The sequence below is a fragment of the Quercus lobata genome, chromosome 5, assembly GCF_001633185.2.
Source record: "Quercus lobata isolate SW786 chromosome 5, ValleyOak3.0 Primary Assembly, whole genome shotgun sequence".
Classification (NCBI taxonomy): domain Eukaryota; kingdom Viridiplantae; phylum Streptophyta; class Magnoliopsida; order Fagales; family Fagaceae; genus Quercus; species Quercus lobata.
Genome location: NC_044908.1, coordinates 40,311,268 through 40,327,756, shown reverse-complemented (window position 1 = coordinate 40,327,756; position 16,489 = coordinate 40,311,268). Strand labels below are relative to the sequence as shown.

Here is a 16,489-nt window from a genome sequence, read left to right as displayed (position 1 = left end):
TCATAAGTAAGACTAAACGCATGATAAAATGAGTATACTATTTTTTTTTTTTTTTTAAATTTTAGAGATTTAAGCATTTGATAATATAATTTTCTTAGATCTCAAGCTCAAAAACTTGGCTTGAGCTCGAGTTTAGCTTGATATTAAGTTTGAGTTTAGCTTGACTAATTTATCAAGCCAAGCCAAATTCAAGCTTTTTGGCTTTTTCATGAGTTTAAGCTCAAATATTATTTTTAGGCTTATCACAAGCTCGAGTTAAGGTTGAGCTTTTGACTTTTTTTGACAAGTCAAGTTTGAAATTCAAACTTGACTTGTCAAATGTACTACTCGACAAAATTCGGCTCATTTACCACCCTACAATAATAACCTAGTAAGTTATGAGATGAGTTTTATTTATTTATTTATTATTTAAAATCATTTTATAACGCATCAAACACTTTTCTTTTTCTTTTCTTTTTTTGAAGATATAACGCATCAAACACTTGAAACTGTTCTTTTAAGTATTTTTAAGAATGAAACTAGACACCGAAAGACAAAAATGCTGTCAAATGAAAACATCAATGCTTCAAAACTCTCTACCTAATAAATCACCTTCTTTTTTCTTTTTTCATTTTTAACTTGAATTCCTAATAAATCAGCAAACACTCAGAGGTAGACTGGTAGTCCGTAGAGAGCTATAAAAAAAATATGACAAAACGCAATTTATTTATATAAATAAAAACATAGGAGTTCACCGCCAACTCACTCAAATGGACTCTTTAATTTCAATTTCATTTCCCAAATCCCAAATAAACCCTTCAAAACCCCACAAATCCCCAATCACTCCCTTCCTCTTCTTATTCCTCCTCCTCACCACCACCACCACCACCGCCGCCGCCGCCGCCGCTTTGAGACCAAGCCGAAATCCGAAACCCAAAATCCCCTACGCCCAGTACTGCAACGACGTCGTTCCCAAGCCCCCTTTATCCTCCCACTCCCACAACTTCTCCACCTCCCACTCCGATTTCCTCCCCTTCCGATTCGGATATTTCTCCGGCGGCGGCGACCGAATTTTCAACCGAACCGGATCCGATACCCCGAAATCTCTCTCCCTCAGCTCCTTATATTCCCAAAAGACCGCTTCTGATGGCGTTCTCAAGGTCAGAGCATCGCTCTATATCCGAAACCCGGTCGTGTACTCTGTTTCCGGCAGGCCGAAATATCGGAGCTTGCTACGTATTAGATATCGGGGACCGAGAGTGTTCGGTCGGTTTGACGATGTGGTTTTTTCGCTTAAAGGGTATTGGTCAGAAGCTACTGGAAAGCTCTGTATGGTTGGATCGGGGTCGAGGTACGTTGATTTGAAGCATTTTGAAGTTGTTCTTAAGCTTAACTATCCTAAGAATTCTAGTATTTATGGTAGTTTAATTGGTGGTACATTAGAGAGTTTGAATGTTAAGGAGGGTGATTCTAAATCTGATTACTTTGAACCAATTAAGATATTGGGTTTGTCTCAGAATCCCAATTATGAATATTCATTGGTTGAAAAATTGAATGGGAGTGATTGTTTGAGTGGAAATGGTGGGAGAGATAGTAATACCAACAATACTAACACTAATATTAATTTGTCTCTAAGTAAAGTGGACGGTGGTGTTTGTTTCGTGCTCAATGGACGGACTAGTGTTTATGAATTGGAATATGGGAGTGATTGTGGTAATGTGAATTGCAACCCTTTTGGTGGGAGTATTGGGTATTTGCCTGATAGGATTGTTTATCAGGGGCTTCGGTGTGAGCAGCGCAGAAAGATGCAGATGTTGTTGGGTTTTCCTAACTCCAGTTATAGTGGTAGTGGTACTCAATTTCCTTTTGATCCTAATGCGACTTTGATTGCTGAGGGCGCTTGGGATGATACAGAGAATCGGTTTTGTGGTGTTGCGTGCAGAATTTTGAATGTTTCGGAGTCTTGGTCTAATGCTTTTGTTGGAGATTGCTTGATTGGTTTTACTTTGAGATTTCCTGCAGTTATGTCATTAAGGAATCAGAGTAGTGTTGTGGGGGAAATTTGGAGCAAGAAGGATGTGAATGATTCAGGTTACTTTGGGAAAATTGGGTTTCAGAGTTATTGGGAAAGATCGATTGACCCCCAAGGTCTTAAATATGAGTATACTGAGATTGAGTCTGTAAGAAAGTCTTGTGCACAAGGGAAGACTGTTAGGGGCAAGGGAAAGTCATATCCCGATGGGTATTCACCTGACATGAGATTTGATATGTCAGTGAGAAACAATGATGGAAAAGTAGCACAAGGTTACTCATCCCCGCTATTTGTGGGAGATTCACTTTATGCACGACAGTATTATGGGCGGCCACTTGTGCTGGCAGTGCCGAGAATGACAGAGCCTGCTGCAGTTCAGCTGACAAGCAACCATAGCAGAATGCTGAATATAAGTTACAAGATGAGCTTCAGACCTCCACCTGATTTTAGATTTGGTGGTGATGCTTCATCCAAAGTTCTTATTTCTGCTGAAGGAATATATGATAGAGATACTGGTTTCCTGTGCATGATAGGATGTTGGCATCTTCAACCAAACAATCAAAATTTGATTAAAAATGGTTCATTGGACTGTGAAATAAGGATTAATGTTCAATTTCCTCCGTTTAATGCAGAGCATGGTGAAATTGTCAAGGGAACTATTGAAAGCACACGAGCAAAGTCAGATCCTCTTTACTTTGAAAGTCTTCAATTGTCTTCAAATTCGATAACCACTACCCAAGCTAAAGAATCCATTTGGAGAATGGACCTCGAGATTACCATGGTTTTGATATCTAATACTCTAGCATGTGTTTTTGTTGGCTTGCAGCTTTTTTACGTGAAAAAGCAGCCACATGTTCTTCCCTTCATTTCCATTGTGATGCTCATTGTTCTTACGCTGGGACACATGATACCTCTGCTGTTGAACTTTGAAGCCTTGTTTGTGGCTAACCATAACCCAACAAATTTTTTTCTTGGGAGTGGTGGATGGCTTGAAGTGAATGAAGTAATAGTAAGGGTGATAACAATGGTAGCTTTCCTTTTGCAGTTACGTCTTCTCCAACTCACTTGGTCTGCAAGAAAAGGCGATGGAAGCCAGAAGGGGTGGTGGGATTCTGATAGAAAGGTTCTATATGTGACTTTACCAATATATATAGCTGGTGGTTTTTTTGCTTGGTTTGTGCACCAATGGAAGAATTCTTACCAGAGGCCATTAGGGTCATTTCAAGAACCACGACTCCAGGGTTATCATCTGCATGCTCTCCAGCTGCTATCCTACCAGCAGCATTCTTTCTGGGAGGACCTCAAATCTTATGCTGGTTTGCTCTTAAATGGTTTTCTACTCCCACAAATATTGTTCAACCTATTCTTTAACTCAGGTGAAAAGGCTCTTGCCTCTTCCTTTTATTTTGGAACCACCATTGTTCGGCTAATGCCCCATGCTTATGATCTTTACAGGGCTCACAGTTCTACATGGTACCTTGATTTATCATACATTTATGCAAACCATAGAATGGATTTTTATTCCACTGCATGGGACATCATCATCCCTTGTGGTGGTCTGCTATTTGCTGTGCTCATGTTCTTGCAGCAACAATTTGGGGGCCGTTGCATTCTTCCCAAGAGGTTTAGAGAGAGCTCTGTTTACGAGAAATTACCTGTAATTAGCAATGACGAATTGTAAGGGAAGTTATTCAATTAATACTTTTACAAGATTTGTGAATTTGAGTTTTGGGAGATTCCAGTTCCTGCATTACCAATATAATGATCCAGCTCCAGCAAATGATAGGACCATAAAGGAATTGGACTTCTCGTTTGCCCCCAAGTAGGTATAATCTTTGGACTCTCATTCGTTTCCTTACACAATCGATGAAAAACAAAAATGATGAAAAAAAAAAAAAAAAAAAGGCGAAAAAGCATTGCACCAGAACTTCCAATGTGTTTTTACCAGGTGATGTCACCCATTTTCATTGCTTTCTTTTTACAATTCTTGGCATATTATAATGATTCATTTTCTTATTTCAATATGAGGAATACTACGGTTTTCTATATTTTAGTCAATCAGGGAATATCATTATGAAAATATTGAACTATTGAACTTTTATATGTGACTAACAATGTCCTTTTCCAAAGATATTTATCGTTCTACTTTTCCAAAGATATTTATTTATTAATATTAATATTTTGGTTAACATTTTATTTATTAATATTAATTGATTAAGACTTTATTTATAAATACTTTTTCACAATTTTTCATATGCGATGCATAGGTTAGCAACGAATAAGAAGAAAGCTTGAATTTGTTGAATAGGGAGGCATCCTAAAAACGAATCAAATAAATGATGAATTTTATTAGTACTACTAATTTACGATTGAGACTCCAATAGGATGCAAATGACAAAGTTTACTTCTAAACTAATTTGGAGGAAAAATTTATCACACTACATGGTGTCTATAACCACCACTTAGGTGCATGTTTAGTCACATGATCTATTTGATTAATCATGTCACTTGTTTACATAATAGGTCGGAAGAGATTCCTCCAAAATAGGTCCGAAGAGATTCCTCCAAACCAATTTGTAGGAAATTTTTATCAAAATACTAGAAAATTACCACAAATATAGTAACCTACCAATAGGTCAAAGCTATTTTCAATTTCATGAGTTTTTTTTTTTTTTTTTTAACTAATTAATTTATTTTTAAAATCAATTTAATGAACTTATTTAATTTAAAATAGAAGATAGGATTTGAACTCTATAACATTCACTTCATAATTATTATTATTTTTGGGTAAGAAGGGAGGTTTATTTATAAAGTAAAACTAGTATATCAGATTTGTCCAAGAGCCACCAGCGAAAGGTGTCTAGTTACAAGAACTAAAGGGCACTCACATAAAGTCCCTATACACAAAAAGTCTCATACATATTTACAGAAAACAAACGATGGACAATCAGGAAACATTTCCAAAAGGCTAGCTTGTGCCCTCCACTTCTTTGCGAGGCCATTTGCTACAGAGTTTGCTTCACAGTATATATGGTGTAGATGGACCATTTATTCCCTGTTGAGGAGCATCCTACAATCAGAAATTATGGGAAACAATTCTGGAGCCAAGTTCCCAAAAGAAGTTAGACATGTAGGAACAAAAGTGGAATCAACATTAACATTTAAAAATTAACACCCATGTCCAAAGCAGTAATTAAACCCTGTCTAACCGCCATGTCCTGCGATACCGAAGTTCCCTAACGAATTGCCGTCCATGTTTAGTGATGCAAAAGGAAAAAGAGGGGGTTGCCATTCACTTTATAATTATTACGTGTGACTATTAGGCCAAATCACTAACGGTTCATTATTTTTATTATTTTTTTATGTAGATTTGATTTTAACCCAACTCCCTTAATCAATGACAAGTGATTTTATGTGAATTATTCAGTGCACTTGGAGGGCCAGGTTTAGTGATCCTCCCATCCAATGATATCATGCCATATGTGTAAATTAAATGAGTCATAATCCTAATTAGACTACCCAAAAAATAATAATAATAATAAATCACTAACATCTACATAGACTCCTGAAAAGGGTGTATAAGAGTACTGGACATGGTGAAGAAAAACACCAGTAATGGTTACAAGAAATAGGGCCTAGGCATTGGACACAACGGAGGACACCAAGAGTGTCGGCAAGAAGGGGAGCCATCAAAACTCGAAATCTACAATCTCCAAAACAAGGGTTATGAAATCTATTTAGGTCCATACTCAAGAAATTTGTTTGATGCGAAGGATTGCATTCATTAGGTAGTTAATCCACTAAGGAGGCTCATATATATAATAAGGAAATGTTAATAAGCACCGTACGGTACTTGTTAAGGTTTCCCTAATGTAAGTCTTACATAATAAAAAAAAAAAAAAGATAAATGAAAAAAAAGACAAAAGTAATTATAAAACTGAAAAAAAAAAAAAAAAAAATAGCATAAAGCGGCAAAAAAGACAAAAAAAATTGTCAAAAAAGTCTTTAACGAGCTTCTTGCAGTGCCTGTTAACACAACCCTATATGATATATTGTGTTTTTTAAGTCCACATCAATCCATGAGCCATCGATCCATGAAACATTAGGTTTTTTTTTTTTTTTTCTTTTTTAGATCCAAAAAATAATGCTACAAAACTATTGACACCTCCTAGTATTTTGAACAAAAATATCCAGAATTCAAACTCTCCGCTATCCAAAACTTAATTTTTTATTATTATTATTATTATTTTACCTTTCGTGTTTTGTGCGAATTATCCACTCAAGCTAATCCTAAGGTGCTCTCTCTAAAATCAAGTGATCTTCATGCTGGAAAAACCAATCTTAATTTTTCATTCTGTTGTTGCCACCATCAAATTGATGGCATTGCCTAGGAATATATCTATTTTTGAAGACTTCACACACTTTTATTTTTATATTGGATTGTGAGGACAGCGGATTTCAACAAGGACGTGATCAATCATCATGGGTGAGCAGGTTCACCAGGATTTTGAATCAGAATTCTTGGATCTTCTACCACAAATGACTATTCTTTTCTTTTATTTTTGTGGTAGTGTGACTGGAATACTGACTTAAAATAATTTACGCAATCGGCATGATATTATTATCATTGGATAGGGAGGATCACTGGATAATACTGTCAACCTAGTCCTCTAAGTACACTGATTAATTTCTTCGATTTTACAGGCCCACCAATTCGATGAGTTAAACAGAAACAGATGCAATGCTAGAACTTAGTTTTCCTTGGATTTATTTTTTGGGCCAAGGTTTACCAGAGCACTCTTTGGTTAAAAAGAAGAGGGAAACAAAAGTTTAAGCCTAGGCCATGTGACAAGGGTGCGAAATGCCAACAATGAGTCAAAGACTCTTTCATACTTCAAGTTTCAACTAGGGGTGTTAATTCGAGTTAGCGTGTCAGGTTCGTATCGTGTTGAGATAGGAGTATTCGACTAAATGGTTCAACCCTAACCCAACCCATTTAATAATCATGTCATGATCCTTCAACCCTAACCCGACATGTTAATAAGGCAGGTTGACCTAACCCAACCTATTTGATATACTTAATAAACGAGTCATGTTCGGTTGACACGAATATAACACAACCCATTTCAATCCGCATAATATTAAATATAACATCCATCTAGAAATAATTTTTATTTTTTACATCCCAAAAAGCAATGCATACACTTCAAGTTTTTAACCCACATTCAAAATATATAGTTTAACAAAAATATAACATTTATCTAGAAATAAGTTTTTCACACTCCAAAAGAAGTGTGTACACTTCAACCCAAATTCAAAATAACAAAGTTTAATAAAAATAAAATAACATAGTTCAACAAAAATATAGTATCATTAGAACTCGCCAAATGCTAAGTATCAATATTGAAAGAATTTGAGCAAACAGTAAACTAATCCTAACTATGACCACAATTATCATCCATAGATTCTTTGTTGATATCCAAATTCATAACATCTTCCACAAGCTCATCTAATTTCATTTGTGTAAGTTCTATGCCAAAAAAAAAAAAAAAAAAAGTATTAGTAGTTTTAGGATTTATAAAGTTTCAATTTTCAATTATATCCCTTGTAAAATTTTGTAATTACACTCTTTTCTTTTTAAATTTAAAATATATGTTGGATATAAAAGGTATTTGACAGATCTAAAATAAAATAAATATTTATTTGTTATACAAGGTAAACAGGTTGTGTCAAGTGAGTCATTTCAAGTTGACACAAATAAATTGACGTGTCAAATGTGTCTATTGCGGGTTACGCGGGTTGACCCGTTTATGACATGTTTTTTATCATGTCGCTTTCGAGTCGACCCGTTTATGACCCAAACCCATTAAGACCTAACCCTAACCCGAAAAAACTCGTGTCGGGTTCGTGTCGTGTTTGCGGATTGGGTTGAACATTAACACCCCTAGTTTCAACTTCACTTGGACCTCGACCAAAAAAATAAATAAAAAATGAAAAAGAGAAAATTCACCTTAGGATTTCGCAAATTGAACAACGTCCAAAGATATTTTTTTCAAGCAAACCCTCCACAAAAGTAGTTCACATTGGTACTTCACTGAAAATCCACATTGTCTCTCCATTGGTACTTCACTGAAAATCCACATTGTTTCTCTCCATTGGTACTTTCTTCAAACCCATTCTCTAAAGAACCAGTGTCTGGTCCCCTAGGGTGGTACTAGCTATATGCAAAATTGCTCAGTACATCAACCTAGAACACTGCAGACTTCAGGAATAAAGCAATCAAATTCAAGAACTGAATATTTGTATGAACAAAACCATAAATACTGCCAGATAAAATATTTTTGATGAACTAGCTGGCGCAGAAGCTAAACTGTACATGGACAATATTTACAGAACCATTCTCTGAATAAACAATGTGGTTAACCAATATATTTCCCAGTTAATCAACTAATAAGCAGTGCCAACGCAAGATCTCTAGCAGTAATGGCATGTGAGCATGCAACAGATACAACAGTCTTAGGAAGATGAAGTTCATGAAGGGCAAAGATCAAAATATGCATCACCCGTTAAACAGAACATTGCCACAGCATGGTAAATAAACCACCTCAGTCAGTGGAAATCAGGGCAAGATATCTACTTCAATTACTCCAACCTCATTACCTGCAACACAACACAATCCAGTTAAAATTACAGAAAATGGCTAGTCAGAAAATAAATTACAGAAATTGATCATCAATTACCAAATACGGAAAAGAAAAGCCGGCAGTAATCGTCATGATTACTACCATATATATACATAATTTCCATATTAGGCAATAAAAGAAAGAAAATGGAAGAACAAGAAAAGCACACTCACTTGCTGTTACTTCTACAACAATTACCTAATACTTCTTACTTTAGTTTTTGAATTTTGGAGTTCAAGACTATGAATTTAGAAAACGGCTGCAACAATTTACAGAACCCCGGTACTGAAAAACTGCCAAACAGCAAGTAGGAGTTCAATTTCCCACAGGAGAACAAGGTTCTGATGGCAACCAAAATGATCCTACCAAAAATCCATCATATCATCTAACATGACAAATTCATTAAGGCTCTTCAGAGATATAAGATATAATTGATACAAATTACTTGGTGACACCCAAAAATGCTCTATTTATTTATTTATTTATATTACGGAAAAATTGCTCTATAAATGATGACTGATTTTGTTGGAGTTAATTGATCATAAATTATGCTTTTAGGATATAATTCTCTTTTATTTTTGCATTTAATGTAATAGATTACAAGTTATTTCATATCATTGTTAGGTTAGAAATTTATTTCCCTTCCTTCTATGATGTAATTTGGGACTCTCTTTAAAAGGGCCTAAAGTTCATTATTGTAAGTAGTAGATTGTGGATTTATAAAATTTGGGGTAGAGGAAATATTTGGCTGACTCTTGGGTTCCTATCATGCTTGGTGCTGATTCCAAGTAGCCCTTAGTGTTGATGCCTAGGCTCTTATCTATTTTTCTGTTTTATTTGCTTGATGCAAATTTCAAGCAAACCTTAGATGCTGATTTCTACGTCTTGTCCCCTTTTTTGTTGTTCTTTTGTTTCCCAAACAATCCCCCTCGGACAAGGTTTCTCTCCAGACTAGTTTGGAGAGAAACCTCTAAACTTGTCCAATATTTTTTTATTGAATGTGAATTTTAAAAATCTAACCATTGGATTATATGTTCTTTATGCTCTTAACATGCGTGTCAAATTTCGTTCAAATCTAATTATTTTTTGTGCATAATTTTTTACCATAAAAACTTGAAATTTAAACATGTCATTGATGACATAGTTATTGATCTTTGATCTTCTTGAAATTTTGCAAGCATAGAGAATCCAACGATTAGATTTTCAAAATTCACACCTAATAAAAAAATATAAGAGACGCTTGAAGGGTTTCTCTCCAAACTAGTTTGGAGAGAAACCTTTATCGAACTAGATTGAATTGGCTTGGATAATGCAAGTCCAAATGTGTTTTTATTGTTTTAAGGGCCTGAATAGGTTAAATGATTTTCTCCATTCAATTGTAGACAGGTATGCATTTGTAGGCAACAGTACAATGCATAACATGTTGACTGTTTTATTGATAAAAATAAAAAATAAAAATGTTGACTGCATTGTGGATTACATAACCTAGTTTATTCAACTGAGGGATTGCCAAATATTATGACATATGAGATACATGACTAGATTATAATCTATCTGGATAAAGCTATACAAGCAAAATATGACATAGGCGTTTTAATCAAAGAGCAAATGCCATGAATAAGAATGATGATGTGTCTGTGTGTGAAGAAAAAGAAATTAGTACCACATTTAAATCTGATTCAGATGTAAAGTTTAGCTAAATCACCAATGTCCATCCCAGACTAGTTTACATTATCAAGCAAGAAAAAGACTGTTGAGTAAGAAATGTAGAACTCCAAAGTTTTAAGAAAAACTTCAGATGGAAAGTACCTCTAATCACATCTCAGTTAGACTTTTTCCCAGAAAGAAGACGAGATATCTGGAGGCCCCTGCTGAATGCTTCATTGAACAGGATCCTTGTTTGCATTGACTGGAATCCAGGCATCCATGACAGCAATGCCACAGAAGCCATGACAATCACCCCAAACAGCATGTCATACAGCCGGGCCAAGGCAACCACAGTATCCCACACCACAGTGGACTGCAGAAAGGGTCTAAGTACCTGAGCTATCAATATCATACCCCAACCTGTGGGGATGAATGCCAAGAGGCCTGTCACAAGATCAAGAAACTCGAAACTAGTGCACTTCAGCAATATAACAATCACAAGTACTGAAAGGAAAATGACAAGGAACTGAACAAGTCGGTAGTAAATATGCTCTTTTGCGGAATACTTGTCCCCGGCATATGATATGATGATGTAAATCCCAAGAGCCACAACCATGAATATCCAAGATAGTAAATAAACGGCTATACTTGTATTGTGATGAGTAATACGGAGCTGATACACAATGCCATACTGGAAGAAGAAGAAACGAAGATCTAAAATAATCTCCAAAAGTTTGCCCCAAATACCGGTCGTTCTTAGATGGTCCTGTTCCTCATACCACCATGTTTCCCAGCTTTGATCTGCTTGGGAAAACACCCCACCTCTATACCATAACCAATTCATAAAATCATCAAAATCATACACAGTCTTCAGCCAATCAAATCCAGAAGGATTAAATACAAAAGGGGCCATTATCCACGACACAACAAGAAACCAGCAAGATACTGACATGGCTATAAAGAGAAGAGTATACTTAGGCAAGTCACTATGAGAAGAATACACAATTAAAATAACCCCAAGCTCAATTCCCTTCACAAAATGGCTGCGAGCATAGAGTCGATAGTTATCGGCAAAGCTCTTGTGCTGCACCACAAAACCACGACCAGTGGCTCGATACTTTGCACCACCATGAAGTATAGTCCGGCCAAAGAAATGGGTACGAGTTCCCAATGAGAATGTGTAAAAAAATGAGGCCAGCTGAAGTTGCATCGTTATGAAGTCCCAAACTGCTGGAAGGAACCCATGCTCGAGAGAGTTCTCCACAATCATAGGGAGAGCAGTAAAGAGACCGAGCTGGATGAGAAACTGCTGATTAAGGATTGCACCAAGGGCTGTATTGTTGCTAGTATCTTTCATCACCGCTGCTTCAACACCACTGAGGGCAAGATAAAGGCGGCCCCACAAAAATGTATAAACAGTAATTACTACCAACATTGAATTGAAGTAGAACCCAACAGTTGTGTAGAAAACTGAAAGCATACGGAAGAAGTCCAATCTATGACCCAATCGATACATATCTCTGCTCAAAACCTGCTCACCATTGCCGCTGGCAACCTTGGCCTCAAACATTGCTATCTGATTTAACCCAACATCCCTTCCCTTACCAACCTGTAAATATTCATGGTGTGTAACATTGCCTCCTCGCAGAGTGCAATTGAAGCCAGCAAATATATCCTCACTGATATTTATCACTTTAGAAGCCTTGCTGATTCCACCCCGACTCAAGAACCAGAACCTGTCAAACACATCTGGGTGACCATAATGCATTCTGACCTTCAAGGGGTTTGCCAGAACACGCTGGCCCAAGGTCACAAAGCTTGTCTCCTGAGCAGACATGAACCAAGCAAGTGAAGACACTGAACCAGTGAAAATATTCTCACGAACTCCCAAAATGGTTGGCTTCCTAATACCATAGAAGTTATTGAATTCCTCCAACAAATTCCGCATCTTGAGTGCCTCTTCAAAACAATTGTCTTGGTTCATGTCAATGGTCTGAATTGCATCACCTCGAGTGAAGATTATTGCATGGTTTTGATTTTCTGGTTTGCCTTCACCAATCTTCAAGGGCCCAGGCAACCTGATCCGATAGATCTCCACCTCCCTTTGCAGCTGCTGATCATATTTCACAAGAACTGAGTAATACTCCACCTCTTCCCTCCCCAAGTGAACCTCATCAACATAGGCAACTCTAAGAGCCTCATTGTGTTTCATCAGATATAATATCTCTTCAGCACGGTGGTCTCCCCTCGCCTTATGTTGCCCATACAGCTGGCAGGCGACCACATAAGTGAATTTCATCAGAGCACTTCCATACTCATTTCCTTTAAACATCAGACTTATACTGCTAGTTGCTCGGTTAAGATTCCGAGAACTTGAGTGTACACCATTCAAACCACTGTTTAGGTTCATTGAAACAAGAGAAGAAATACCTCCTGGTCCCTCTATGTCCACCTCAGATGCAGAATCTAGAAACGCAAGCATCTTAAGAGCCCTATAATAATACATCATTCCTCTCACAGTGCGGGACAAAGTTTGGCCTCTGTACGATGCCCAAAGTCGAGTATCCCTTGACTTTGTCTTCCAGAGATCATCGTCATCCTTCACACCCTCTCTCTGCATCCGCTCCAAAAAATTATCCCACTCATCTTGATAGATTTTTTGCAAATAAAACATGATGGAAATGCCATCTTCATTTTCACTTCGAAGATTCAATAGGCTGAAAAGAACTTCTTCATCATAGTAAGGCGTGAGAACACTGAAAGCCATCATTTTTTCAACATGCGGAGCACGGGGCATATTCATAAATAGTGAATTGCTAAAGAAAGCAATGCGCCTTCTTGCCTCAAGATTCCTTGGGATGTAGTGCATGGAGTCTCTAGAAGTAAGAATAGTATGCAAACGACGTAGGGTCTTAAGTAAGGTAGCATCATCATCATCAGGGAACTCAACAGAGTTCTCAAAAAGCAACCCTGCATCGGTGGCTGGACTACGAGGTGCCAGACCTTCCTCTCTCAATTGCTCAATGGACTTCTTTACCTTTGGAAATTCTCTGACGGAAAGTTCATACAAGGCCTGCAGTATATTCACTGCCTTACTCAGATCTTTATTCTGCTGCATCAGCAGCTCAACAAGTGATATTAGCTTAGCATGAATTTTTTCTAGCACATCCATCTTGTACGTCACTGTGAGCTTTCCAGTCTGAATATCTTTATCTATCTCCTTGAATAAATTTTCAATAATTAAGCATTCATCCGAGCCATCTTTAACTATCATAAGAAGCAAATACTTAATGCTATCATAAGCTTCAATAACAGCACACCGCCGGTATTCACTATTACATATCCTCAACCAAAGCAACTGGTCGGGTTCTTTTGCTAACTCTATTGCCAGACTGAGAGCAAGCAGCAGCTCATTGCAGAGGAGGACACATGGCCATCGAATAACCCTAATGTTCCAACAATTAGGTGGCAATTCCATGAGCTCAAGTTCTCGGTCATTGATGAGATCTTCTTCCCTGAAAGTTACAATGATCTCATTCCAAATCAAGGCAAACCAGGTAGTTCCCACTTGGCTTGATTCTATCTTATTGTAGGGCTTACCAAGTCCGTACCTCAGCTTCAACCGGCGGATAGCATCACGAAGCTTCTTCACCAGTGTCAGCTTGGGGTTTAGCGGATGATCCTCTGGCATGAAATTAAATTGCATTGCATTAGCAAAAAACTGAAACCTAAGCCTTAGCTGTCCAAAATTTCTGATCTCACCCAAATGCGAAAACAGCCCAATTGTTGCACCAACAAGGGAGGAATAAATCGAATACCAAATTTGCAAATCCATCAAATAAATCAACACCACAGGAACCCACAACAACACAACTGCTACTCTGTTGGTGTTATTGAAAAATTCATGCCATCTGTAAACTACATTCTGTTGTTTCAAAAGAGCCTTCGTTGGGGCAGCCAGTGGCTTGATCTGAAGGAAATAACTGAAAGTGAATTTGGAAGCCAATACAAGGATCCAAAACACCGTATACTTGAAATTATTCACAAGCCCTTCCCTCAACGCACGACCCACAAACAATCGTGTATGAAACCACCATGTCAGCAAGTAGATCACAGGCCAATCCAATTCCTCCAATAAATTGCGAATCCATGGAACAATAAACAAAGCCAATGCCAACAACTCTGGCAACAAGAAAACCAGAACAACCTCAAGAAAAACAACAATCCTCCTATTTGCCTCGGCCGACCAATTCCCATCGCTACTCTCCTGACTCCAAATCCTCCCATAGAACACCCCAAACACCACCACCCACGTCAACGCCACCATGAACTTCAACGTCATCCTAACCCCAAGCCACATTGTCTCCTTAGTAACCAAACTATACTGAGTCCCGGCATCAAGCACCGCTTGCAAAACCCTCAGCCCGCTCCACGTAATAAACACAGTTAACAACTTCACCTGCAAATCCCTACCCTTCAACGCAGTCAACGTCGAACCATCTTCCCACGCAACTATAATCATAGCCTGTAAAAACAGTAACAACAACACCCACACCTTATCAAAACTCCTAAACACATTCCAAAAAGACCTTTGCTCCACAAACCCCGTCTTCCCAACCCGTTTCTCCTTAGGCGTAGTAGCGAAGAAATTACATGACAAATCGAGAGGCCATTTCAGCTTATGGAAACACCTCCTACTCCAAAAATACTCATTGATATCATCGTAATTCCGCCACGCCGAATGCGGGGCCGTGCCATTTCTACTACTCTCAACCTCGAGCTTAATTGTGTTATATATAGGCATTACCACACCCTTCAAAAACGCACAATCCCCATATATGGAAGGCAAGAACGACTGACCCGTGTCGGGGTCTATTTGCTCATCTAAAACCAAGTTCAACTCCATAGCCATGTGATGAAATATGTAACAAATACACTCAGGAGTGAAACGAAGGTTAGCAGACTCACCCCAGATTAGGAGATAAAGCGACACGTAGAGAAGCTCGCGGCGGAGACTGTTCGTCTCGGCGTTTCCGGTGCCGTTGCGGCGATGGGAGACCCAGACTTGAGATTTCCGGCCGAGGTAGGAGCACCAAGAAGTGTAGTTTTGGAGCAACTTGCGGCGGAATCGACGGAGGACGCTGGCTTCGAGGACGTCCGGTAGGGTCGGAGCGGGTTGGACTCGCATTTGAGAGTTGGCTAAGTGGAGGACCAGGTTTTCCCTTTGGTTCTTTACGTTGTCTTTTTGGAAACCGAACATGATCCCAAGCCAGTCCAGGAGGTCGTTGTTTGGGTCCCATGGAGTGAATGGTGGTTTCCTCAAGTCTCCGGTGGCGCGTAAGGCTGATGCGGCGGCGCGTACTTCTGGGTACCGGAGAGATGGGTGGTCAGTCAAGAGGTTGTGGATGGGGATTATGTTGTAGACGTTTGGGTGTTGCGGCGGAGGCGGCCCGTAACGGATGCTACCGCCGCGCGTGAGTGGGGGACGCTGCCTTAAGTTCATAGTGACAACATGCGAAGCGAAGTGGGAGTGAGATTGAGAAAAATAATACTAACGAGGAAAGATACTTTAAAAGAAATGTGAGTTTTGTCTGTAAATGAAAGTGTGAAGTAGATGAGCTTGGATGGTACACGTAAATATTTGAGTACGTGACGAAGATATGGTGAAACTGTGTGCTGAGTCAGAGTGTTTTGTGGGTTAAGCCACGCGCGAGAGCGGGGGGGTGTGGAACACGGCAGTTTTGTTGGTGGAGGAGTGGGGGTTGTTTTAACTTCAAAGTGGGGGAGCCCATTAATTCAAAGATGTCGTAGTTAAAGTTAACTCTTTTGATTAATAAAGACTTTCTTTTTTCTCCTAGGAATATGAGAAAGCACGCAACAATAATCCAATCCAAACATTACATTGTTACTTGGATATTATAACACGAAAGCTTTTTACTGGTCTCTCACGAAAGCTTTTTACTCCTATTATTTACTGTGCTGTAATGGCTTAACGGTTAAGGATACCATTAGAAGCTTTCTCAAAAAAAAAAAAAAAAAAAGATACCATAAAATTCCAACTCAAACACATATTTTTAAATATTAAACAATATTATAGATATTTTTATACATTTTTTACACATATTTTCAAATAACAAAATACATATTT

General features: G+C 38.2%; 2 protein-coding genes and 1 non-coding gene across 6 annotated transcripts; 1 reads left to right on the top strand and 2 right to left on the bottom strand.

Annotated features, from left to right (window-relative positions):
- The first annotated feature begins 716 nt into the window (after window positions 1–716).
- Window positions 717–4,140, top strand: LOC115992161. Of its 2 annotated transcripts, XM_031116241.1 has the most exons (2): window positions 717–3,387; window positions 3,467–3,915. In XM_031116241.1, the coding sequence occupies exons 1-2, from the start codon at window positions 750–752 to the stop codon at window positions 3,670–3,672; spliced, it is 2,844 nt and encodes a 947-aa protein (XP_030972101.1). In that variant the 5' UTR covers window positions 717–749; the 3' UTR covers window positions 3,673–3,915. The 2 variants fall into 2 exon arrangements, with proteins under 2 accessions (XP_030972101.1, XP_030972100.1); XM_031116240.1 differs by having other exon boundaries at window positions 718–4,140.
- Window positions 4,141–8,274: 4,134 nt separating this feature from the next.
- Window positions 8,275–16,021, bottom strand: LOC115992678 (callose synthase 11-like). Of its 3 annotated transcripts, none has more exons than XR_004092609.1 (3): window positions 10,504–16,021; window positions 8,868–8,987; window positions 8,275–8,671 (listed from the first exon to the last, which is right to left on the bottom strand). XR_004092609.1 is itself a non-coding variant. In XM_031116904.1 (2 exons), exon 1 carries the CDS (start codon window positions 15,842–15,844, stop codon window positions 10,517–10,519), a length of 5,328 nt encoding a protein of 1,775 aa, XP_030972764.1. In that variant the 5' UTR covers window positions 15,845–16,020; the 3' UTR covers window positions 8,275–8,671; window positions 10,504–10,516. The 3 variants fall into 3 exon arrangements, 1 of the variants encoding a protein (XP_030972764.1); XR_004092611.1 differs by having other exon boundaries at window positions 8,893–8,987; XM_031116904.1 differs by lacking the exon at window positions 8,868–8,987 and having other exon boundaries at window positions 10,504–16,020.
- LOC115993426 lies at window positions 12,781–12,861 on the bottom strand. Its single transcript, XR_004092966.1, has one exon. It is a non-coding gene; the product is annotated as a small nucleolar RNA J33 (small nucleolar RNA).
- Window positions 16,022–16,489: the final 468 nt, after the last annotated feature.

What these genes read in the sequence shown, in the direction of transcription:
- LOC115992161 (XM_031116240.1), top strand. Translation starts at nt 750, where the DNA reads ATGGACTCTTTAATTTCAATTTCATTTCCCAAATCCCAAATAAACCCT.
- LOC115992678 (XM_031116904.1), bottom strand. Translation starts at nt 15,844, where the DNA reads ATGAACTTAAGGCAGCGTCCCCCACTCACGCGCGGCGGTAGCATCCGT.